The sequence below is a fragment of the Ischnura elegans genome, chromosome 1 (assembly GCF_921293095.1).
Source record: "Ischnura elegans chromosome 1, ioIscEleg1.1, whole genome shotgun sequence".
Taxonomy (NCBI): Eukaryota; Metazoa; Arthropoda; class Insecta; order Odonata; family Coenagrionidae; genus Ischnura; species Ischnura elegans.
Genome location: NC_060246.1, coordinates 162,711,104 through 162,738,061, shown reverse-complemented (window position 1 = coordinate 162,738,061; position 26,958 = coordinate 162,711,104). Strand labels below are relative to the sequence as shown.

General features: G+C 38.8%; 1 protein-coding gene across 1 annotated transcript in view; it reads left to right on the top strand.

Annotated features, from left to right (window-relative positions):
- Positions 1 to 26,958, top strand: part of LOC124172835 — a 94,790-nt gene that overhangs the window by 44,299 nt on the left and 23,533 nt on the right. The window contains exons 4-5 of the mRNA XM_046552332.1: positions 14,527 to 14,656; positions 19,378 to 19,837. Coding sequence (XP_046408288.1) covers positions 14,527 to 14,656; positions 19,378 to 19,837 — 590 coding nt within the window. The remainder of the gene's footprint in view (positions 1 to 14,526; positions 14,657 to 19,377; positions 19,838 to 26,958) is intronic.

Genomic DNA, 26,958 nt, shown 5'->3' with positions numbered 1-26,958 from the left:
CAACAGCAGAGATGTCAAGAGTGGAAGCATTCGAAATGTGGTGCTACCGAAGAATGATGAAGATAAAATGGATTGACCGTATAAGTAACGAGGAAGTGCTAAGAAGAGTGGGAGAAATGAGAATAATTCTAAAAACCTTCAGGAGAAAACGGAACAACTTAGTTGGCCACATAATGAGACATGGTGGCCAGATGAAAACGATAAAGGAAGGACTGTTGGAAGGAAAGAAGGAAAAGGGACGGCTCCGAATGATTTACATAGGACTAGTTATAAAAGGTGTGAAATAGAAAAAAATACGTCGCTATGAAAAGGCTGGTGGATAGGAGAGAGGAATGGAGAGCTGCGTCAAACCAATCTTAGGATTTTTGATGAGTGATGATGATGTTCAAATCGCCTGTTGCAATCAAAGCAAAGTGCCGCAATTTCCCCATTCGAGACAATCTTATCAAAAAGCAAAAGTGATGAACAGGGTGTAAGGATGGTCGCCTGTGGAGTGAAGCTATTAAACGAAATTATAACACGAAAATTGCAGTCACACAACTGTGTAGGTGCGAGAGTATGGCCCACGTCACGAAAAATTCTTCATCAGGCAGGCACCTACGCCAACTCTCAGTTTATCTGGCTGGATCTCCAATTATTAATCTAAAGTTATCTATTATATATTAATGGGTTGAAGTTTCAATGGCAACCAATTAAAGAGTTCTAGAATATACGTACACCGACCATCGTTCTCACGAGAGAAAATGCAAACTTTGGCCAAATGTGTAACTATTCAATATGATCGCGCAGCAGAATGCACTCAGGGGTACGAATGGCGCAAACTATTCTCCAGGGGGCAGGGAAGTTATCTTGTCAGTGTAACTGAAGGAGAAGATGGAAGACAAGCTACCGCTCAGCACGCCCGACCTTTATCTATTTTTTCTTGATTTTTTGCAGTTTTTTAACACTTTTTTGATAATTATTTTCTTTTTAATGTATAGCTGCATGAGAGGGTGAAAATTCCCCCTCCCGGGATTTTTCCCGGACTTAGGGCATCCGATTTGGGATCAAATAGAACTAACCTCCCCACATTTCCAGCCCGCTAGAGGCCCACCAGGGCCGGCTAGCTCGAAATTTCGAATTCCTCTGTTTTTTAGGTATCTCGGTCAAAAAGCATATTTTTTAATGCGGTTTGCGGCTATTGAAAGATTTTTAATGAAGCAGATTCGCAAATGTTTCCAGAAATTTTCAGCGGGACAAGTAGAAATGGCGTCTATTTGAAAATTTCAAACCCGTGTTCTCATAAAATATTTTCAAGACGACCACAAAGAAAAAATATTTTCCGGGGTCTTTTTGAAATACCTTTCAGCTTATGTACTGGAAAAAATTATTTAGGTGGTGGAAAATGGCAATAAAAATTAGAAATGCGATTTCGGCAATTATTTGCTGTTTTTTTGGCCCTCCATAACACCCGTTTCATACCATCTTGCATATATTTAGTCCTTTCGCCATCGCCCACGCTCATACTGATTGTAATGCCATTTTGCAACACAGGGACAGATTTGTGTGGAAACTGGTGCCGAAAATGGCTTCAGGACCTTCGAATACTGCCGGAATATGGAAATAAAGATTATGAAAATAAGCTCGATTTGAGTTTTCCCCGCGTTGTATCTACGGACATGATTTGTCTCATTTGTCGACATACCGCTACATACATCTTCTCCCGTTACCCTTGGAAGCAAGGTTGCAGATCGTCACTAAGAGGAGGCTGATCATTCCCTTCAAAAATGTGATCTGTAAAGATCATGTATTCAAAAAGAGGATTTATACCAATGAAATTCCCAATTTCCGTATCTATTGCATCATTAGTTCCTTGCGTGTTTTTAAAGTTCATTCATTTATGGAAAAAATCGCGCAACTTCGTAACGTTCATTATTTAAAGAACTCTTTCTCTGCGAACTTTGACAGTTTTGTCGTCGGAACGAGTAACTGAGTAACGTAATATGTTAACGTCGATGAGAAATTCGAATGGTAAATCAATGACTCAAGGGAGGACAGTTTTTCTAATAAAAATTTTGCTAGATATCAAGTTGAATAAGAAATCATATTATAATTTTTTCGCCATGTTCCACCACCTAAATATTTTTTCCAGTAGATTAGATGAAAGGTATTTTATAACGCTCCCGGAAAATATTTTTTATTCTTTGTGGTCGTCTCAAAAATATTTTATTAAAACACGCGTTTGAAATTTTCAAATGGACGAACGTCCCGCTGGCAATTCCTGAAAAGATTTGGGAATCTGCTCCATTAAAAAATTTTCAACTGGCGCAAACCGTATTAAAAATGTGTTTTCTTGTCCTAGATATCTAAAAACTGATAAATTCGAAATTTCGAGCTAGCCGGCCCTGGTGGGCCTCTAGCGGGCTGAAAGTGTGTGGAGGTTAGTCCTATTTGATTCCAAATAGGATGTCCTAAGTACGGGAAAAATCCCAGAGGGAGGACTTTTCTCCTTGTCACCTTTTAAGCCATGGCCATAGTGTTTAATTTTGTTATCTTTTTTGTATTTTTTTTTGTTTTGCAATAGTTTTTCATTTTTTCTTTCATTTTGCAAATTTTATTTTTTTTTGTTTTCACAATAAAATACTCTGCCAGCAGTGGCTAAGGGCAAGCAATCAAGACAAAAACATATCACAATAAACTGCATGATCGATATAATAAGTAAATAATAATATTTGAAATCGGAGACCACTGAGCGATACTGTAACACACTCGAAGTAGAATAATTAAAATGGAAGTTACTTCGGTGGAATTTGTGTTATGCTGCATTGCAACTTGCAAGCTTTTTTCTTATTTAACGGAGGCCGCGGAAATAGGACGATAATAGGCTTGACGCGTTTGAGATTCCCAAATGCCCGAATGGAACTACGAAGCGTTGGTCATGGTGGGCGAGGACTCAATTTGATATACAGAGGAGACGGAAGGTTTGTATGGAGGAGGATGCTTATGAAACAGTGTTTGAGAGGATATAGTTAGGTAAGCGAGCGAAGAAGGGAATGGAAATTGTATGCGGAAGGAGAAAATATGGAATGCGATGCTTGAATTGAAGAGGGAAGTCCAGGTTGGGATGAAAAAGAGACTGGAGTAATAGTCAGCATAATGCTATGTATAGATGGCTAAATTCTAACAACACGTGTATCAAATTCGGCCGGTTTGAGACAGGTAACTTAAAATGAGTTTAGTAATATTAAAAAAATTAAATAGAAGCAAAAAACAACTCTTAATTTGCAAACGAATGATTCTTTTTCAGCTTTATGAACTTTTGGTTATTATTTTGAGTGTACAAGTAAAAAAAAATTAATCGTTTCATTGCTCTCCTGAAAAGTTGCTTTTTTGAGATACGTGTTGTTAGAACTTAGCCATCGATACGCATACCAGCATTAACCGGTAGAATGCCTTAAATTGTCCTTTGATAAAGACAAAGTGACAAAAAGATTGCTTGATAAGAGATCTTAGTCAACGCTGATTGAGATTAAACACGATGGTTTAAACTACAAAACAAAGAAACAATCGTCAAGCCTTGATGAAGTGAACTTGTCACTATCCCGCGATGAAACTGCAAATGAAGACAAGAAGACAGATATTTGCCGTTTGAGAGATTATTTTCTCTCTCTCTTAACCATTTTGTTGATGCAAAATATGGTAAACCTTAACAATGAAAGATATACAGTTGCTTTTTTAAAATTTCTTTTACATGTGAGGTCTTTTTCGTCGATTATCTATCAGAACAAAAGACGCGGCACGTGCGAAACAAGCGATCCATTTTACCTCTCTCTCTCTCAATCTCCCTTGAAGCCACTTTTTTGTCTGTTCATTTGTTTGTCCTTCCGGGCAAGAGACTCTTGCCACTTCCATTTAACCCACTTCTCGTTCAGCTATCAACTTAAAATTGTCTGCACGGATCAGAACCAGATCACAATGCATTCCAACGCTATTTGCAGGTCTTCAGAGGCAGTATGAGCCGTATTTGTACGCATTCTTATTAATCGCTCAACTGCAGCATTCATTTTAGAAAATTAATTCTTCGCATTTATTAAGAAGCTCTCTGCCGCTTCGGATAATATGTAGATCAGTATTATTATACACCAGTAGATTCCAAGTTCTAATTCTAACATTCAAGCTCAAATTCACTTCCCTAAAATGTTTTAATGTTTTTTTTTACAACAAAGCTTCGCTCGTCTTCCATCGTTTTAGATTTTGCCATTTCGCATTATTTCATGTAGACGTTTTCGGTAGCCTTTAGAACCTCACCTTAATGATATGAAATAGCGAAAATATTACTACTATAGACGAAAAATTGATCCAAAAACATTTTATTTTAACTTAAAAGAAGAAAATATGTAAATAAAGCAAAAAATTAATTTAAAAACCCAATTGTATTCGAACCTTATGGAAAAAATAGAGAAGCCAAGTTTCCACGTTTAAATTTCGAGGAAAATAAAGTGTATATGCTCATAACCGCAGAAGCGTGGTGGGTACAAATCATTTTCAGCATCTCAAGTCATTTTTTTTCTCTGTAAATATTCATTACAATGCTACGACCAAAATCTCAAATATGTGATGATAATAAATCCGGTGTCAAGTGCAAAACAATGCCTACCACCTTTTGGGTTTTGAACGTATAATCTTTTCCCTGTAAAATTTAAACGAGGGCAAACATTAAACGTCAATGCAGGGTGGTTAATTTTCTTATTTTTAGTTTGAATGAAAACGTGATTCCTTTTAATTTTATTTTTTAGATTAATTTCAATATATGTGGACGCTGCTGTGAAGCTGCATTATCTCAATGGGTGTCGCCCGAAAGCCTTCTTCTTCTTCTTGTGAGTGTGAGTGTGGGATGATGATGATGAATGCGGGTGCGAGGGAGGCTATAAGCGAGGAGAAAGCAGGAAACGGGAACAGCGGCCGTTAGGAAGAAGAAGCAGCAGCGGGATGGAGGTCAAGCCGGTCTCGTGCTCTACATCTGCCCGCTGCGCCTACTTGCGGCTGCGGCGGCGGCGGCCACTACCGTTAGGATATTCGACGTGCGGCAGACAAGAGAGGAACGGCCTCCGCGTCTCAATTCATGAAACGATCTCTTTAACTGTAGGTACTGCTTGGACTCAAATTCGCCAAAATGCTCCACATATTCCATTCTGGTTGAGATTCCCTCACGGAGTTGCGTGGAGTGTGAAGAATGCTGATTTTGTGAGGAATCCTTATCGCGACAAAGTTTTTGATAGGCGAATGCTTTTTTTTATGTCTCCGGCTTTGTTTCAAATTTCTTCTTCGGGTTATGCCATGCGTGCACGAGTACCGTCAAGAAAGTTCCTGGCATCGATTGAACCTAGAGAGTTTTTCGATCAGATGAAATCAGTTATCGAGCAACGGGTTAGTGTAAAGCTTCCATATATGACTGAAATATAATAGCTTAAAATAAACATAGGTTAAATATCACAACGAGTATTAATAGCTAACGGATAGTGGAACAGTGATGTCACGAAAATGAAGTCAAAGTTCGATCCTTTCACGCGGTTGATGTAAGTCATAATATACGTAAAAAAATAGAACTTAGTCACTCGAAGAAGACTTGATTTAAAAAAAGAGTGAGTAGCGTCAAAAAATAAAGTGGAAAATTGGGAAATCCATTACAAATGTGGTAAAAGAGTGTGAAAGAACACGTGAAATGAGAGCACTCTGCCATCAGCAGCAGGAGTGACGAAGGAAATAATCTAGTAATGCGAGTACATCAGCAAGACACTGTTAATGAGTGTCATGATTCTATTCCTGACAATGAGTGCGAATGACTGTATATGGTGGGAGATGGACCGCTCACCAATCGCTTAAAAAACAGCGAAATGATCGCGTTGCCCTTGTGACCCACAAAGAAGAGTTGCCTCTCATACACCCCTGTCCAGCCAGGCTCCGTGGTTCACAGGGCCAATAGTCCAGTTAGGCCTCACACATTGCGGCATCGGCCATTAGCTAGCCTACAAGTTGAATACACCCCCCAGATTCGCAGCACAATTCCCTGGATTTGGTATCAAAAATTCCATTGAGCTGTCACGAACAAAGGCAGTCCACAAAGGCTGGGAGACGCTATCAACGCAGACGAGATCCGCTAACGGGAATACACTAGGAGATGATGGTTGATGGGAAAGTACCTGTTGGGTGCGGACGGACACGACGAACGTGATAGATGGCAGCCTTCCATCTCCCTTACTCACGTTTCCCGTTCACGGAGTACCAATGGGAATCCCTCTAGACAATGGGAGACACCCACTGAAAACTTTATACAATACCACTTCCGAGTTGTGAACACGTTCATCTACTCGGGAATATTTATATGATTTTAAAAGCAAGATTTTGTTTTCCGGTATTTAAAAAGGTAATTTTTCATTGTATGAAGACTTATAAATGAATTAGGGATGGCCGGATCGGATACCTCGGATCCAAATATCCGCGGATATTGCCCTTCATCGGATACATCGGATCCAAAGTCGCGGAAGACATCGGATCTTGATCCGAAATTTTAAATAATAGCTTCAGTAAATGCAACGCGCAATGAGGGTGGGAAGAGTTCCGATTTTCTCTTCGAATGCGCCGTCACATGCGGTTCTTGTTATACTCATGAACCGTTTTGTTTAAAAGCTCTCGCAGAGGTTACGTAGGAGAATTTCAGCCGTGGAAAATAAAAAAGGCAAAATACGTCTGGCGCATAGTGTGACTCTTCCCAAGAGATTGAACATTCATTGGGGGAATCTCAGCGTCAGGAATTTGAAAATGCATTTGGATCCGAAAATATCCGATCCGAAAGATCCGGCTCCGAAAATCAAGGATCCGATCCGAATCCGGATTCGAAAAAAATCCTGGATCCGTCCATCCCTGAAATAAATAGAATGAAATGATTTCATTTAAACTTACAGGAGTCCAATACTTGTTATTAGGTCTTCATCCATTTCTCCGAACGTATATATTTATCTTCCGTTGCAAAATATGACGAGTCCACCTTTGTTTACATGTACGCCGTTGCTTGGATTCAACGTCGCGCTTAAAGAAGTCAATTATTCGATGAGGCGTACCACAACGTCGATTGTGTCCACGGAGGAATCCGCCATCAAACGTCACTCATGGCACACGGTAGCCGGCACACACCTTCGCATTGGCTGAGTCCCAGACTCAATTGGTACAACGAGACTACAAAGATTAGGCTCTAAACCGTTCCGTGGAAGATTTGTTTATGTTGCCATTTTGGATTAACGTGCGATTAACGTGCGATTGTACGACATAAAGTCCAAATCAAAAAGTTCAACCCAAAATGTCCAAAGACTAAAACTCTTTGTAAACCTGTCAGGTACGCTTTCAAGGTCTTCAATAGAAGTAGGATCCGCCGGTAACTCCTTTGTATGTACGTTCCCGCTGAATAACTTTTCTTAAATTATGCTTGTCTGGTAAATGCGCTTGCACTTGCATTGACTGCGACCCTCATCAGTGCCGCTGGTGGACGGTCAAGATGTTCGTTAACTTTCGTTTTAATAGCACCAAGTATGCGTAAAGCTTCCACTTCTTCAGGATTTGGTACATGATCGTGAGAAGCATGTCCACCTCCTTTACGTATGAGTAAATTGCGGCCCATATTTACTGTTGTCAATCACGCAGTGCACTCACTTTTCCTTCGGCAATTCCAATGCTTTACATCGCCATTAACGGAAGAGGTCAAACGCAGAAAGCCATTGTAATGCCCGTAAGTTATTTTACCTTTACGAATAATTGCTAGTACTGGTAAAGCCATTTTAAATATTTGTTGGTAGGGATATTCATAAACAATGAAGTAGGTTGTGAAAATATTACAGCGTTGCTAGGGATGTTTTAAAATAGTTTAAATAGTTCTAAAAATAATAGATTTTCTAAAAATATTTTTGAATCTAATAGATTTGGACGTTTTGGTTTGGACATTATGTCCTCCTACTATGTTAATAAGTTTTTTTAAACTTCCGCAACGTAGAGAAGAGAGATAGTTCTCAATGTTTGCTGCGTAGTGTTTGAATTCGCGAGGTATAGCATCGAAAAGTTGTGAATTTGAAGAGCATGACCATCGCGAATATGAAGACGGCCTTAAGAATAGCGTATTCCTGCGAGAGATTCGGATCTCTCTGCCCGTCAGCGAAGGGGGTGGCAAACACATTTAAAATGCGCGCAGCGTCACGTTTAGTGGCCTAGTGAAGAATTGTGAGATACGTGGAACGCCCACCCAACTCAAAGTCGGTGTCTTTTGGTGCCTCGAATTCATTCCCTTGCGTTGACGAAGCGATCTAAGGAGCAGAAAATGTAATTTCGACGCGCAACTTCAATGCGATTACGTGAGTATGTCCAGGCTGAAGCTATTTCTATATAGAAGAGCGCATGGAAGCCGTAGGTTGGTGTCATATTAATTTATGTATCATCTACATCTACATAATACCCCGCAAGCCGCCTAAAAGGCGTGTGACAGGGGGTGTTGGGACACCAGCCGTTTAAAAATAAAAATGAAGTGCTCTAACAAAGTTGGGACTAGCAGTTATTAAAGTCCTTTATGGTTCGGGGGAAAAACGAATTCCCATGTCTATCCGTTCGGCAAAATATGTCTCTTAATTTATCGCTTCTGTCGGACCTGGAAATATAGTGTGGCTCTAATATTATGTTCTCTGTGTCGCTCTTAAAGATATCCATTCTCAATTGTTCAAGCAATCTAAGCGTAGCGCGCAGCCTCCGAGTCTCAAGCGGCTACCAGCCTAATTCGCTTAACATCTGAGGAAACCTACGCACGAATTTCATCTGAGTAACACTGTCTGTACGCCCGTAGCATTGGGAAAGACAGCTTTTTATTCTTAATAGTGGTTTATAACGCTATTTTTTTATAATGGCCCCGATGCGTGGGCGATATTCCTTGTTTATAGTGTAAGACAGCAAGTTAGCCGAAAGAGAGTTATTATATCTCATTTAAATGAAATCCGGTGGATCATCGTCAAATTGTTTAGACTTGACCCTTTCCATCCTAATTGAAAGTTTTCAATTGACCACTATTACAGATGCATCCATACATACCTCGCTCCCGTTCCGTTCAAAGCGTTCCATTCTACGATCCATACACCTCCGAAACGTCCCACTATCTACTTTAAATTCCAGATCTTATTGGCATAAGATAAATGGCCCGTAAAAATGGGTTCGAAGATGAGTAAATCACCAGAATGGCGAATTATAAATTAAAAGCACACGTTCCATTTCCCTTTTCACCCACCAGCACTAAAAATGAAGTTTAAAAAAATGCTATGAGGGTTCGTTGTCATAAAGGGTATTCCTGGACACAGTTTTAATCCATGTTTTAATTATAATAATACGTTTGGCCGTATTATGCATAATCTTTTAAACCAAGAGGAAGGACTGGAATGCATAAACTATCATGTAAAACCGTTGTACCAGATTTCATGTCGGCCAAACGAGGTGTCACTTTAAAAGCAGGCCAAAAGAACTCACAACTTTCTTCAAAAGCAATGATGATTCGTCGTCCTTCGCCCCCTCGGCACCTTCTTTAACCGGGCCACCGCCGTGACTCCACTTCCCACACGTCATATACTATTAATAAACGAACGAATGACTTTTCATTGATACTCTAAGGTAAGCCTGTCGTAGTGAAGAAAAGATATTACACATCGCAGTCTACTCAGAAATAGTTATTCAATATCAAAATAATGTTCAATATAGATAATATAAAAATATTTTTTTTGGTTTAAAAGAAATCATAACGAATAAATCTCTAAAGTTCAATGATTTGACAAGAACAAAAAATAAATTTAATATCGTCAATACTTACAGAATATTACAGGTTTGAATACTTACAGAAATCGCAACGAAAATTCATAAGAATGGAATGCTTTGAAGAAACAAAAGTGGAAGTACGGTTCTTCAAATAACCTTTATTTAAAGTATTGAAGGGATGAGGATTATTTGGAAGTAATAAATGAAGACGTAGAGAATTTACACGTAGAATGATGGCTGCACTGGTCCTAATGATGTAGGTGAAATTTGGTGGAGAGCGTTAACTGACTCGCTAAGATGAAATGTGTGTCAAGTGGGGTTTTCTGAATGAATGAGTGAATGAGAGGTGGTTGCTCGTTGTGGGCGCCACATCACGTCACGGGCTACACGGCGGCGAATGCGGGAGACACGGACGAACGCGAGAGATCTGCGTGGCGACAAATTCCAACCCAATGACGCGCCCCACCCCCATATCATAGCATATCCCTCCTTATTTTAAACATGCGTAGACGTAGATTAATACAGTCCCGGCCTGGCCCACCAGGGGACGGTGCGCCCCCTGGCAGTAAAAAAAAACAATTCAAATAAATAAAATAAGGATGATAAAATAAAATAATGGTATGATAAAGGATTTGGTGCTTTCCCGGCAAATCTTGTTGATGAAGTCTTCTCGGGAAATCAGCCGGGTCAGGATGGACATTGCTGCCAACGTTTCAATGGCCTTCTCTGCCATCGTCTTCAGGGCGAATGATGGACCTGGTTAGTGCCGGGCTTATGTACACAGTTGATATCGTATCGGTATCGTATGATATATTTTATCGTATCTTATTGGTATCGTTTGATATATTTAACTCTAATTTCTTTATAACGACTGTGAAAATCCTTTGGTTATGGGAAAATATTATGAACTGCGTACCAAAGTAGCGTATCAGACGCATCTGTCGCATACGTTCATTTACATGTGATGGTGATGCAATTAATAAAACAATTGGCAAATCTAAGTTTGTGGGAAAACAGACCGACCGCGCGCGACAGACGAGCGACCTTGACTTTGCGAAGATGGACGAAGATAACAGATTATGGCCGATTGATAATTAATGAGTAGTTAGGGTTACGAGCTGCTACGGTTCGGACTTAGGTAGCTATAAATAACATTTTATTATTATTTTTAAGTCAATTACATGCATTTTTGGCCTCAATGGTAGTGGTCCTCGCCTGCTAAACCTAAGGTCTAGAGTTCGAGTCCCGCCTGGGCAAGGGTGTCTCTAAGTGTGCTGTCCAAATATTTTAATCCTTTATAACCCAATGTTGCTTCTAAGCAACATCAAAAATGTTTAAACTTTCAGCTCTATCCAGGAAATATCTAAACCAGTCATTATTTTTTAGTGTAAATTTTAATGATGAAATAGTTAGCTGCCACGATAATAATCATTGAGTGTAAAATTTTCAAGTTTTCCAAATGAAAAATCTTGAAATTTGATTTCTCCCAGAATCAGCTCTGGGTTAGAAAGGGTTAAAATGGTCGTAATTTGGGGAACCTGTGATCATTACAGACATTATTATTTTTGTTATTGTTTTGCAAATTGATGCGATAATGAGAGTGAATACTTGCAAACGTTTTTATTTCGTGAGCTTTGAGGCTTGAAAAGTCTCAAAGCTCACGAATTTGCACAAGTGTTTTCTATAAATGTCATGGAAATGCCCCCCCTTCTGATATGGGGGGATGTTCCATACTCATTCCAATCCCAAAGAGCGCTCTTTTCCGTTTAATTCGTCCACCGCCCACGCCGCGGCGCTCAGGTTCCCAGGCCGCCAGGGCGCGCTCACGAAAATAGCCCATCATTGTTCTTTTGAGAAGGGCGTTGCCCCGGAAACCGGTCTTTCTGAGACGATATCATGAAGCATTGTCTATTATTATTCTATAGTCATCATCCTGTGATTAAAAATTTGATATCACTGCTGATGGTTAAGTAGTAGAGCGTATAACTATTAAGTGTGGGAGCGTAGTCTTAGCTGCCAAATTTTATTTGAAACTACCATTTTACCAGCTAGTTTTCAAAACTGGAGGCCATGTGTTACCGATTTTTTTCCCGATGTCCCTTTTAAAATTGTTGATTTGTTTTTTTCTGTTGATACAGTTTATGATCAAAAAGTAGTAGGATTGAATTTCTGTAGCGGAAGGTGGTTTGGGATCGGATCACCTGGCTGTGATAGTGGGGAGCCTTCCATGTCCATCCTTCCAGTGGAGCGGATATGTCTATTGCCGTGAGCCTCTGATAAAAGGTGCGGTCGCGATCCCAGATGGTGAAAAATCTCGCGCAGCGCTACGCCATGAAATCCTGTAAAATTGCGACGAAGATCCTCGGAATGATTTAAGGATGCCTTTGGGGATAATGGCTGTCATGAGCTGCTCAGCATTGTTCGAGTCCACTGCGTCAAGGTTGTAGCCCAAGCGAAATGGCAAATAGAATGCGAGGACATATTTGTATCCTCCTTACATGTGCCAATTCCAGCGCACAAAATGGAGATGGAGGTATATTCTGAAGCGCCAAGGTATTACTTTCCGTGGAATTCCCCATAATTCCTCATATGCGAGGGGAGACGAATCTCTGAATTACCTCAATTCTCCGTTGATTCGTCCACTACATGCCTCCACCGCGGTAGTGATACCTCTGGTGGCCAAAGTTTGAACTTTATTTCTTGTGCGGCCATAGGCAAATAGGGATCAATTTGTGGGATCAGCATAGGATTCCTTAGTTCAGTGGCGCAGCGACGGGGGGGGGGGGGGGGGGGGGGGGGGGGGGGATAAACCCCCCCCCTCCAGAGCTCAGAGAAATTTTTAAGTTTAATCCATTTTACTTATTTGGATCAGTATTACTTATAAAATACTGTTATGATTTATCAAATATCCCTTAGAAAGCCGTAAAACTTGCCATTTTGAACTCTTATTCTTAAAATTTTTTTTGGAGGAGGGCCCCCGCAACTCCTGCTTACCCTGGTGGGTATACTATACCCCCCACACCCGTAAGTATTAGTTACCCTAAAACCCCCCTAGCCTTAATTCCTAGGTGCGCCCCTGCCTGAGTTATCTCACAGAGAATACGCTCTTCGTTGACCGATCTCACCCCTCAGGAAGTGAAGTTCACCAGGAACGTTGACGAGAATTCGATCCATTATTACGCAGCAATTTAATCAATACAAGCAATCTTCTGGTGAAGCAAGTGTTTTTACTGATTGAATCAATTATTTTATGCTGATATAATATCTATATTAATATCTATTTTAGCTTAGTACTCCGATCCTTATTGTACAAATTATGTTTGACTTGTGCATTAACAAATTTTGCAATCGGACCCCATTAGATACTTTCCCCTCGCTTTAGTGTTTCCAACTCACACATTTGCTTCCAGTAAATTATAAATTGAGCTGTGCTGCTTGCATTTTATTTTCAACCTGCTCTTAACAGCTGAGAGTGAAAACAGACACTAAGAACGCGAAATAAGCTCGCAAAATTAATGCAAGCCCATAATACTGGGTTCAAAAAATGAAATCATACTAAGAAATAGAAAATGTACAGCACTTCACATTGTCCCTGCCATGCTCTCCATAAATTGGCGGCATCCCTAACGCAAATGATCAGTCGTAGACTGTGCAGCTGCAGGAGTTATTGCAACTCGCTTTCAGTTTCCAACGCGATGAGCCCAAACTAGTAATTCTTCGCGTCGTTCGTGTAACTCAATAACAGCCCTCGCAAAGTGGTCCCAAATCGATTGCAATATATCTTTGCACTGTAAAAAAAATTAACTGAAACATAAAAACCATAAACAATTATGCTTAAAAACTGTAATTTTAGGCTAAACTGATCAAAAATATGTCGGAACATATATTTATGTCATTTTAATAAGGGTCAACTCAAATTGTTTAAATAATTCATCAAGTAAAACAACAAAAAATCGCACGTTTGAAAAAAACCCACTTCATTTGTTGCGAATAGACTTCATGAGAAAAATAAATATGATGCTAATTTGAAACATTAAATTGTGTAAAAATTTGGCCATATAAAAACAATAACATCAAAGACGCAAAAAATAACTTCAAATATGGATTTAGGGAACAAAACGCCTATGCAACCCTTCTTCATTGTGCAATAGTGGGCAAATATAAGGGCGATATTAATTCCGATCCCGTTTTTTCGATTTGGGACTACTTTACGCCGCTTTTGCCTCGTTCACATTACGATTATTCAAGCAATCGTTGGAACTATCGTGCATTCACACAACGATTGTTGAAATCTGTGCTGCCCTCTAGTGCTGACATCTAAAGTGAACGAGATATTGACGGTTAGCAAATCTGTTGAGGAATGCAGGGTCAAGATATTACTGTGTTCAACGTGTATTTAACGAATAATTTTTCTTCCGCCCATATTCATCCTTGATTGGACAAATCCATGAAAAAATAGAGCTTCACGGGCCTTTCGTCTTTCTCTTGTCGCTTCCTTTTCCGGTCTCCCAGCGCCTAACCATCGTAAAGTGGCAACGTTCGGAACTACGTCAACTATTGTCAGGACATGCATTCGCACGGCTAGTTCGGCCGACTATCATCAGGACGATCGCTCGGACAATGGTAATGTGAACGAGGCATTTGTCCCTTCATTCCCTCACACGCATGCGCTCAAGTCGATGTAATCTTTTCTTCTCTCTTTCTTTCTCTTTGCAGGCGGTGGCGGCACGCAGTGGGCGTCGCCAGAGTTAGAGGCGCTGGACGAGCGTCGCGATGCCGAAATCCTGCAGGCCGTGGTGGACTCGATGGCGGCGTGGCAGCGGCGTCGCGACGCCCTCAAGCACACGTACGTTCAACTGCTATTCATTTTTCCCCCATTCGACCGCGTAGCCTTGTCCCATTTTCCTGCGATTGTTGACGCGATATTCGATCGATGGCCGATCTATCATTCTTATGCAGAACTATAGCAGCTGACAAGCACACCTTTTAAGGTTGAGTTGAGTTGTTTCCCATCTGCATCGATATCTTTTGCGGAGTTTATTTCTCAATTACATATTATGTGCTCGTTGTTTTTTTTAATTTCCAGGTGTCTTCTTCCACGATCCATTGTTTGAGCTAACAGAACACGGTGTCAAAGCGAAGATAAAAATGACTAGGGCCCTTCGCGATCCAAAGATTCACGCTAATTTTCCAGTTTAGTCAAAATCGGTCGACCCTCACACTATGAAAACGGAAATAACCAGGCGGGGAATCTAGTAATAAAGTAAACTTTGCTGATATAAATTAAATTATGTTAAAACTACCATAATTTCGCCATTAATAAAAGGTACACATTAATAGGTTTAATGGGAAAACCATTCAGGAAAGTGTTACGAATTTATTATGAGATGTTTTAGTTCCCAACCATTTTAAGTTATCCTGGAGGGTAAGCAATGCGTACACACGCGATCTTAACTGAAAAATGCTGTTCTTAAAACTTGAAGGCAATAAAATTTAGTCTTTAGTGAAATGTGAGTTTATATTCTACGACGACTGCGTTTCATTTTATGGGGGGGAAATCTTTAATTTTTAAATAGTATTTTTTTCCAAACTAAACCCTCAATGAGACAGGTTTTAACTCTATCGATTTGAATTGAAAATTCGACATCAACAGTTTTGGATTGGATAGGTGAGGGTAGAGGTAGCCCCAGACTGAGACTGAGGCGAGTGGATTTCAGCGTAGCCTGGTTTCACCCCCTATGCCGCCTCTTGCAATTTGAGGATTTTGATTTGTAGTATCCTTTAAGGCATTTGGACTCGAACCCGGGACCTCTCCATCAGCAGCAATGTGATCAACCCACTAGGCTCCCCTCTCTTATGTAAAGTTTTCCAAATCTGCAAAATAATAGAGAACTGAACAGTTTTCGTTTAAAGAGCATCATAAAACAAGGTTTCTGATGTTTCAATTTCTGATAAAACAGTAATAAATAGCTTTATTAGCATTTAATTGAGAAAACACTGATTGTTTTGCAAAAAATCGTATTTTCCTAACTTAAACTACAATTAGAAAGACTTTAGCGTTTTCACGTCGTGATGAAACCCTGCCAATATCATTTTTAGACCATTTGACATCATCGAACTCAATCATCGTAGTTGACCTACTCTTCATCCAGTTTTTTTTCTGAAGTCTTACAGCAAAATCCGTTGTGTGAACTGAGGCTGTTTAAGGCAGTCCCCCGCGACCCTATTTGGAATAATTGATAAGATTTATAAATCTTTAAGGTGACTCTCCAATGTTAGTTCTTATTTCACCAGCTTACGAAATCATATTAAAAATAATTGATGAATATCTTAAAGTAACTTGTCCACGCAAATCAGACTTCAGGCGTAATATTATGTGATGTATTGCATACAACTTGCAGTAAGCACTGAGAAATCGCCCAAAACAATGACCACACCTGTTTGTCTGCGCATGAGTAGTAAGTGAATGCTCTTTGGGAATTTTATTTTTATTTATTTATTGAAATATTAAATTTTTATTTTTCCAACGATTTCACAAGAAAATATAGAACACACAAGAAAATAATATAGTCAGACATAAAAATGCTTAGGATACAAAAAATATAATAAATTAATAAAAATGGAGATGTACACAAAGATAAACAGCTGACAATTAAAAGAAAGGATGGCTATTTGCATTCTTCAGTAAATTCATTCACTCTATTGAATGCTTTTAATAGCAAATATTCCTTGCATTTCTTGCTTGTGTAACTAGGTGCAATGGATTCAGCAGGAAAACTTATTAACCTAGTCCATCAAAGTATCGCTGAATTTAATCATGACAGTGTTTTTTTCCTGTCAAACATACAAAAGCCAACGCCAGGGTACACTTCAACGTGAGTTAATAAGTTTCGACGATTTTCGTCATTCCTGTCGGCAAAATCTACCGTTTCGCGATATGGCTTGGAATGAATCCCCGGGCTATCCTCGGCTAGATTGCTGGAATACTGGGAGATTGACCTCAAACAAATTGTAGGCACAACGACGAACGACCGGAAATGAAGTCACGGAAAGTGTAGCGCAGGGAGACCATCTTGAAAAATAGAGTTACTTATAATGACGATGGGCTACGTAGAGTAACGAATTAAGAGACTGGACATTGATTTAGGGAGGGCGGGAAATATATCGACACTGGAAAAATTGTCTAATTCGAAACATTGATCGGTCGCTTTCAGCGGGAGTGTGCTCTTCAGGAGAGCGACACAGCGGACAATAGGGTAGTTTCCTTCATCAAAGAAAACGAAAGGCATTGATTCCGATTCCTTACCCACCATTAGTGTATTCATCATATACAAATTATTTGGTTTTAGAAATCCCAGTTTAGGCGAATGCCAATGGTCAATTTTAACTGCATTTGGAAAAGACCAGATTGGCGCCCATGCGATACCACTCCACGTGACGTCACAGGGACCTCTAGCCGTCAGTTTCTAGAATCGTCTCAGAAGTACATCAACATGTATACCTACCATACCTCCATTCTCTAAAATTCTAGTTTCTAACGAGTAGATAGGAGTTTTACATCGTCTGAGATTTCCAATGCATGCATGAGGCACAGAGCTCAGGGAAACATCTCTTAATAATCACCCATTAAAATTACCTAAGTTCGGAAAGTTTCCTTAATTTGATAGGGTAATAATAATCCTTATTTAAGCCAAGCGCTACCTGCTGGCAGGGTACTCTGCTGCCTGCTAGCAGCCTGCGTCGTATCAGCGCTCAAAGCCTCGCCCCAAGGTCACCTCATCGGGCGGAAGCGGGAACCAGAATGACGTCACACGGGGTTTTCCAAGCAGTCATACTTAGCCGTCGCGTTTTCGCGCGCTTGAAGATTTTCACTTTTCAATTAATCACGAAAATTAGATATCGTCATTTAAAAATCTAAAAGCGAGAAATTCGTACTCCAGGAGTAATAATTTTTCGATTTAGGCAATAAAAAATAATAGGAAACCACCCTATGAAAAACCCCCTCACTGCAAATCGTTGAACAAATAAAAATTAAATAAAAATAAATTAATAAAAAGGAAATTCCCAAATTCCACACACATACACACACACGCTCTGTCTGCAATGTGAGCGCCGTCATTACTCTGAGCTCATTTTGGCCTTCGTCGGAGACGAAAAGGGGGACGGAGGGTTCCGGATGACTCGATGCGACAGCGTCGAGAATCCGCTGCATTAATTTTCGGTTTGAATTATAATCGCGGAAATGGTACAAAAAATGACACTTTTTAGAGGTTTGAAATTTGAAAAGTATCAAATTTCTCGAATACCCTTTTCAAATACTGGAAAAAGGTTTAAAAAAAAAACAAAAATCGCGTGAAAAATGAAATTTTGCATAATTTGCGATAACCAAAGGATAAGATTACATGTGATAAAATGTAAAAAAATGAAAATTATCTTATCATCCTTATCATTGTGCATAATGTACAACTGTTCGTCAATATTGCCAGATATAATCAATAGCATCCACTTTCTACAACAGTGTTTTGAATAATGCTTCAAGGCCTTACCTGGGAATCGGATATTCAGTAAGAAATGCGAAAAATGACAGAACCTCAAAAATCAACCCACGTTAAAATTTTCACCAAGGGTGATTATGCTGCTATTGCTACTTATAGTTCTGCTATTCTTAGGTATTGACGATCATATTCAATGATAGCCAAATCTATTGGACCACGACGCGACAGCTTCTGGAGTAATTAATGCGTGACAACAAACATAGATGTTCAGTATTAATGTCTTGGTTAATCTCACAATTCTTGCAATGATTTCATTAATTCAGCCTCAACTACTAAAACGTACCCGTACCAGGCGCTTGAAAGTACAAGTATTTGAAATATTATTTGGGATGAGTAAAAGTCTCTGTGTCACTTCAGTAGATGTATCAACCTATTAAAAAATATGAAAGTCCTGTCAAATCGCCAGAATAAACATTTGTAAAATAAAACATGACATCTCTTAAATCACGCCTCCGATCTTACTTATTTTGCATGAAGTCATCTCCACAAGAAATTTTAAGAGGTAGGGAAGAAAACACACAGAAATACACTACAGATATTATGTATTTTCTTTAGTCAATCACAATAATATTTCCAATTTTCTCTTCTAACCCTCATATAATTTGGCGAAACAATTACTATTATTCTCTTTCGAATAGAAAATTATTTAAAAGAGGACTGGCAGATACATGATAACTATCTTAAATACTTTCTCCAATGAACGTCCACTATCACAACATTTACTTGCACAAAACAAATCCACATGAATTTGCCAGTCCTCTTGCATCTTCTTTCGCCATTAAAGGAAGTAAAGAAACAAAACCTTTTCAGTAACTTCCTAAGCGCGATTTCTTGTATCTTGATGGTCCACCCTTGTGTATCTATGTATTCCTACGCAACGTAAAATTCCTGTGCCGTCTGGGAAATGACTTCGAGTACGCGATATTTTTTTCCAAAAACGCCTTGAATCTAAATTTTCGTGAAGTGCTGTACTTTTAAATCGATTGCTATATAATATTCTCCGTGGTTGCAGTGCTTCGAGGGAGCGTCGCGCGGCGGCGCCACCCGCGGAGGACGGCGCCTTGGTGTGTTACGAGGCGGTGGGCTGCTTCCGCGGCTCTGGGCCGTTCTCCTATCTGGACGTGCTGCCTTCGCCGCCGCACCTCGTCGACACCACCTTCCTCTTCTACTCCCGCGCCCAGCCGCAACCCATCCCTCTGCCCTTCGCCAACATCTCCTCGTCTTCGCCCGCACCCCCGAAGGCGCGGCCGGCGCGGGGCGCGGGCGCCGAGGCCACTCCGCTGCCGCCGCACCTCTCCGCTTCGCTCTCGCAGCCAAGCGGCTCTTTCGTGGAGGCGACGGGCTTCGGGCCGGCAGACTGGGTGCGGGCGGGACTCAACGCCTCCGCACCCACCAAGGTCATCGTCCACGGCTTCGGCAGCAGCTGCGGCAACGTCTGGGTCTTCGAGATGCGGTCCGCGCTCATGTCAGTGGTGAGTCAGGACACATCCGAATTCCATCTCTTTGAAATCAGTTGGCCTATAAGTAAATGTGCACGACCTCATCGTAATACTATGAAAAAATTCTTAATTTACGTTATTTGTGGTCATGGTCGGATCAGATAATTCGGATCCAAATATCCGCGGATGTTGCCCTTCATCGGATACTTCGGATCCAAATTCGCTGAAGGCATCGGATCTGGATCCGAAATTTTAAATTAATGATTCAGTGAATGCAGCTTCCCATCCGAGGGAGTGGAAAGAGTTACGATTCTACCTCCGCATGCGCCGTTGCACTGCGATGCATGGCCTACTCATTGGTTTTTTAAGTAGGGTAAATATTTTTACGGACATAAAGGGACATTGACATCATGTGCGTGGACTGTGAGGTGAAACTATCGCGAGGAAGTGGAAAATCCACCTCATCCCAACTGAAGCATTTGCGGGTAAAACACAAGTCAATGTGCGATGAGAAAGTGATAAAATCCTGGGGAAACTCATGTGAGGAATATCAAAAATCAGTCAATGGTTTATCCGAAGATTGAAATACATTTTCATTTCCAAACGCAAGCGTAACAGTTTACATCCTGAGCGTATTAAGATTTTAACGTTTTAAAAAAATAATTTGAAAGCTTATAAAAACGATTTTTAATCAGTAAAAATGTTTAGACGTCTATGTACATCTAAACAGCATTCCTTTGATTGTATTTACCCAGAAGAAACTTGAATAATTACTTCGTTTATTGCAGACAATTGCAAATGCAATAGGATCCGAAAATATCCGAAGATCTGGCTCCGAAAATCAAGGATCCGATCCGGATCCGGGTCCGAAAAAATCCCGGATCCGTCCATCCCTAGTTATTTGGTCTGCTTAAATTTGATTAGTTTCCCAGAAAACACGGCATCTGTATTACATCTGTATTAAATCAATATTACACAAAAAATACGTGACCAAATACATATATATAAGATGGAATACGATCGTATTACATCAGTATATTTCACGTAAAAGTAGTTCAAAAGTCCCTATGGATGTATGTATACGTGCGTATTACAAATTGGAAATCTGAATACCCTTACATGTAATATACATATGTATCTGCAGGCCCTCGTACATGAATTATACATATTGATTTTCTCACCCACATCCACTTAATATCAATATGGATCAAATGGATGAATAAATATAAGGAAACCAGAACATACAGATAATAAAACATTTATTCAAAGAGAAAAATAAAATAATTCACACAAAGAACAAGTGTGGCCATGAATATTGCTAACAAGCATTAAGGGCCAGCAAAGAGGAGGTGAAACTTAGATAAAAAAATGGCACAAAGATAAATCAAGTACAAACAATGGTTTGAGTTGGAAAATAGAAAAAAATGTTAACACGGAACAATTAACGTTGTAACCCATTGCACAAGAAGAAACCTGAATTCAGGAAACCAACTCTGCACAATTAGCCACTTTCTGAAAGGAGAAAAAAAGAAGTCAAGTTTAAAAGTCATGCAAAAATATATCTTTTTGTAAGATCTGAATAGGAGCTCAAGGCCATTCAATTTTATTTTTTTTCAATTCATATAGGCAGTCAGTATTCTGTTAAGTCTGTAATTTTAGTACTAATTCTGTATTCTGAATGCAAATGAAAGCTTGGCTTCTCTGCTAGATTCCAGACATAAATTTTAAAATTTTTCATTTACCAATTATGTCGAGGTCCCAGCTAGCACAGATTTGACCTTGTCCTTTGAGAAATCAGATATTTTGGGGATATGCTTTCATTTTACAAAATTAATAGCCTTTCTCTTGAGAAGAATGAGAAATATGAGAAAAGATCATATGACTTCTTTTAAATAAATTAACTAGGAAAAAAGGTATCCATTGGTATGCTTATTTAGTACATGATACTAATATATTAGTACCATGATTTAGTAGCGGATAATTCACACAGAAAAAAGATAAACTTGTGATATCAAATTTTCCAACAATAAATTTCATATAACCGATAATTTCAGGCTTAACTTTAAAAAACCTCTCCATTATGGATAAAAATAATTTTTCCCTAAAACATTACCTCGGTATTAACAATTCCACCTGGTCTTCTGGCTTTGCTTCGTCGTTTTTTTCCGTAATCCATTCTCCTCTTGTCCAGGCCAAGCTAATTACATCGTCGCCTGCTGGGTATGCGCGAAAGAGCATAAAAAGAACATTTTAATTAATTAATTTGGCCCGTACGCACCTTTTCTTACATATAATGACAAACGTTCGCATGAAAGTTACGTATTTATCTTGTGCTAATAATAATGACGACATGCGCTTTGATTGACTGCATTTCAAGATGAAAGATATATTACATTTTGCTTGAAGGGAACCGATATTACACGACCAATACTTCTTGTTCGTTAAATAATTAGAAGTAGTGGGCAAAACGGTTCGGAACTTCGGGGAATCTATTAGTGACAAGGCTACGCTGTTAAGTCTACGGTCAAAGATGTTATGACTAAAGCATAGAATAACTAGGAATGCAAGAACTACAATACCGTAGGTTGTGGTAATAAACAGCGATAAAACAACTCACACGTGAACGAAAACATTCCTTTAAACAATTTTTTTCTTCTCTTAATTAAGTGCAGAAAAAATTGTAACCCATTGCGCCCATGGTCAACACATTGCGCCAATAGTTGTATCCAAATATACTCAAATAACATAATTAATGTAGTCTATGTAGGCGTACAATATAATTGCGACGTAATTTTGCCAAATTACTAATAAATAGGTTTTAATCGTGTAGTAGCACATCTTTAGTCAAAATATTGAAGAATACGCGTACGAAAATACTCTCGTGAAACACTGGAGAACTACTTGCATGGTTTACAGTGATATCAATCATTTCATCCACAATAAAAGATAAATCATTACTTACCTTAATTATCCAGTGACAGGAAACTGTTGGAGTTGGCTTGCACGAATCGTAATAACGTGCGGGATTGAAGCAGATTTCCAGCAAAACATAGCTTCGGGTTGAGCACACAACCACACGCACCGGTTATCGAGGATTAAAACACTATGCCCATTCTTCCAATACGTATAATAATACAAACAAATATAAAATTAACTATACATCAGTAGCCGGAGTTCCTCCTACAGCACATTCTCGTAGTCTCGAACGAAATGCCGAGCTTAACTGTTTACGAGATTATAACTGTATCACTCCCACTCACTTCCCTAGCTTATTGCGACAGTGGAGGCGCAGAATTGAGAATTTAATTTTTTTGTTTAAACAGTAATATTAAAATATTGTTTAAAAAATTGAACTTCGCTTTTACTTTTGATCTGTGCAAGAACTATTTTTTGTATTTTTCATGTATTGTGAACCATTTTTCCATGTGTATATTTCGCGGATGGAAACTGAATTTTACATATGTAATACGTCTGTATTTCGCGTGCATTTACAAATTAACATAAATATGGGCGCCATACTACCCTTGCTCACATCGACCAGTATATGATTTATTTTTAAGCTTTGTGGGTATAAATTCGATGGATGAATGATCATTAAAATGAGGAAATCTGGCGTTTGCAGTGAACATATTATTTCTGGAAAAAATGTTTATGAACATTTCACAAGACGCCACGAAAATCCACCTCTCAAAAATTACAGAAAATATACATAATGTATATTTTGTGTATTTTTGACCACATTTACATATGTATTTCCTCTGTATTCATACATATGTAAAAGTGGTACGTGTTACACGATATTTACATTTGTATTTTTTGTGTATTTTTGACCACATTTACATAAGTATTCAAATTCCAAAAATACACAAAATTACAAATGTATTTATCGTGTAACACGTACCACTTTTACATATGTATGAATACAAAGGAAATACATTCAATAATACATATGTATTACAGATGTAATACATAACAAAAATACATATGTATGTGACCCATGAAAATACAATATAAATACATATGTATATCCAAATGTGTGTTGTTGGGGTTATTTCTGTGTAAAAATTATTGTAGTTATCAATTAATCACTACTTATGGCTCATGATAGATATGTTTTATGTGATTATGTTTCAATATGTTAGCACTTCGTTCTTAGAAATACTTCGATGGGAATTCATTTTTAATGCCATTTGTCTGGTTATTTTTTATTTCTCTCTAAACGATGTTGCATTTATATTTTAAATGAAATACCATCTGCCCATAAAATAAGGCCGTGTTCCAATCCATAGGGTGCACTCTACGCTCTTGCGCTCTTACGCTCTAAACGGATCTTTCGCTCTTTCCTGCTCTTATTGCAAGTAGTGCCACCACTGTCAAGTGGCAGATTTCGAAACTGAAAAAAGTTGAGTAACAAATTTGGAGGGTAAGAAAATAGTGCACTGTTGTTGTTGTTATGAAGTGACTGTTGCAATAATTTATTGCTTAATAAATATATGTACTTATATATATGCTTATATGTACTTATAAATGGAATTGCAGAAGTTATAACGAATAAAATACGGCATTGGCGACAGATTTATCAATTGTAGGCTACTAATTTCGTGTAGGCAACCAATTTCGTACATTCAGACAAATTTAAGTGGTTTTTATATCTGAAAACAATTTATTAAAGATGTAGTGAAAATGAAAAATTATAATCACTGTAAATAGGTACCCGTCATAATATTTGAAATGCAGTAAGTCGACAGATTTAGGGCGTCCAGCCAAAGCAGAAAACTTCATGCATAATTCCAGCTTCTCCAGGGAAATTTTACAAATCCCAGTTTAATCTTACGTGATTACTGCGATATACAAGGTTCTTAGAGTAAAGGTTGCCTCATTCGCGACTCGGGCTCCCATTGGCTTGACGTCACTGTAGACCCAACTTCCAGCGCCATTTCAAATTCTAGCCTTTCCGCGGGCGTAACTGCTTACCGCAGCGAGTTCTTGAAGTTACCCTCTATCGAACACTATAAGCCGAATTTTATATTGAATGCCGATTTATGGAAATGATGTTGTTAAGATTTAAAAAAAGATAAATTCGTGTATTCAGACGCTATAATTTCCTGATGAAGTGATGAAATGGGAAGGTGAGCGAGATAATTCCGTGTCCACACTTCCTTCCTGTAATTCTCAAAACACTGTTTTCCTTGCTACTTCCGCAATATAATTTAAACTTAGATTAATATGGCTGGGAGGAAAATACGCCAAAAACTAATTAGTTGCTTCAAAAAACTACAGTTCCGCCACTTTTTAAATAGAAATTATGCTCGTTTTCATTCCTCGCCGGGCTTTGAAAATATATAAGATAAAGAAAATTATGCAAGAGGAAATTGAAATCATTTACTTCAATGGGAAGAAAAAAATAAGCATATAAAGTGAAAAGAGTTGTAAATTTACCGTTATTACCATTTTCAAATCATTCGTAATAGGAATTCAAAGTGATTATACGTTAAGCAAAAAATCATACAGATGAAACGGAACTAACTTCAATATTATGCTGAGATAAATAAGAATTCCCCGGTAAAATAATTTCTAGAAATGGAAAATGAACCACCAACAATTGCCGTTATCAAAACAGCACCATAGTTGCCCGCTTGAGTGGAGAACAGCCTTCGAATCAGAGGGCTCTTCTCTATCTTAAATCCCACGGAAAGTTTCCACTGTAGCCTTTGGTCAAAAAGCCTAAAAGAAAAATGTTTCATGGCACCAAAAAGCACTGCAGGAAACAAATTCGATAATTTTCAGTGACAATTGCTGAAACAAAAACTTAGACTAATGCATATCAGCTATTTGGTCGATCATAAGTCTGTTGCAGAAATTTTTGCTCCACCGTCAAGGTTCATCTTGAAGAGGGTATAAATAATAAGACTCAAGAATTTATGTAAAATATTTTTATACACGCTAAAACTTTTCTGTCCCTAAATTAATAAACAATTTTGCGCAACCGTGGCCTCGAAAATTCCTCAATAGCTATCAAAGGCATACGAAAGGATTCAAATTTACAGTCTTAGTACTAGAAATTTGTTTACCTGATATCTTACCATTGGCACACGATGTTACTCATAGCATACGAGGTTAAACGATGAATTTGCAAAATAGTCCCTGCATGAATGACTGCGCAAAATATTAAGTTCAATTTGCCTTAAAAGGGAAGAATTCCTGATTTTCCAATGCAATAGGGGTATCTAAGTTCTTGATGACGAAATCTTTAGCATATCCACTTAGTTTGTCTGACTGATTCACTTTCACCACTTTTTTCACATGTGTGGGGGGCGAGACACGGTCAATGATTCGATTAGTTAATATATACAATAAAAAGATTTTTCAATTTAAGCATCCGCCTGTGATGAGACATTCCGTCCAGCTTTCTTCGTTTTCGACAAGCTGTTGGAGCACGTTGCCACAGTACAACGGGAGCCTGGCATATCCGACGATTAAAGGCGCTCTTCACCCTCAAAAAGTTCGTCTTATGAGTAGTGGATTACAAAGACGATTTCCAGTGACATTGCAGGAAATGTGTTCAGACTCGCGTTAAACACAAGGCGGCGCAAGGTCTCAGGAACTTATTCTCTCTCAATTTCTAGCGTGCAAACAATGAAATGGCTAGGATCAGCTGGGATACAGGGTCTACAGTGACGTAACGGGACTTCTGCTGGCGCATGCGCAGTTACGAATGAGGCAACCTTACAGTCTAAGAACCTTGTGCGATATATACGAATTTTTTACATGATTTTATTCGAATCCCTTACATGACTTTAAATCATTGAAGTGATTTCATGTTATATCATTATCATATTCATGTATTTACAAGGAAAAGAAATACGTTAGTTAACACATTGAATACGTTTGTTAGCATTGAAATTATTCAAAGCAAGGCTGACGAGCTGCTTCAAACTCCTAACTAGATGTCGACGTCACCTGGCATTCTAATCTTCGTGCTTTTTAATCTTACTTGAGTACATAGTTAGATATTTACATTCATTCAGATAGAGTACATATATTAGTATATTCCGGTTCAGTTGTCTCGTCTGACATTGCACGTTTCGTTGCAGCTGAAAAAACTCTTCTTAGCTATTGCACTTAAATCTACAACAAACACATTTTAACCAGAA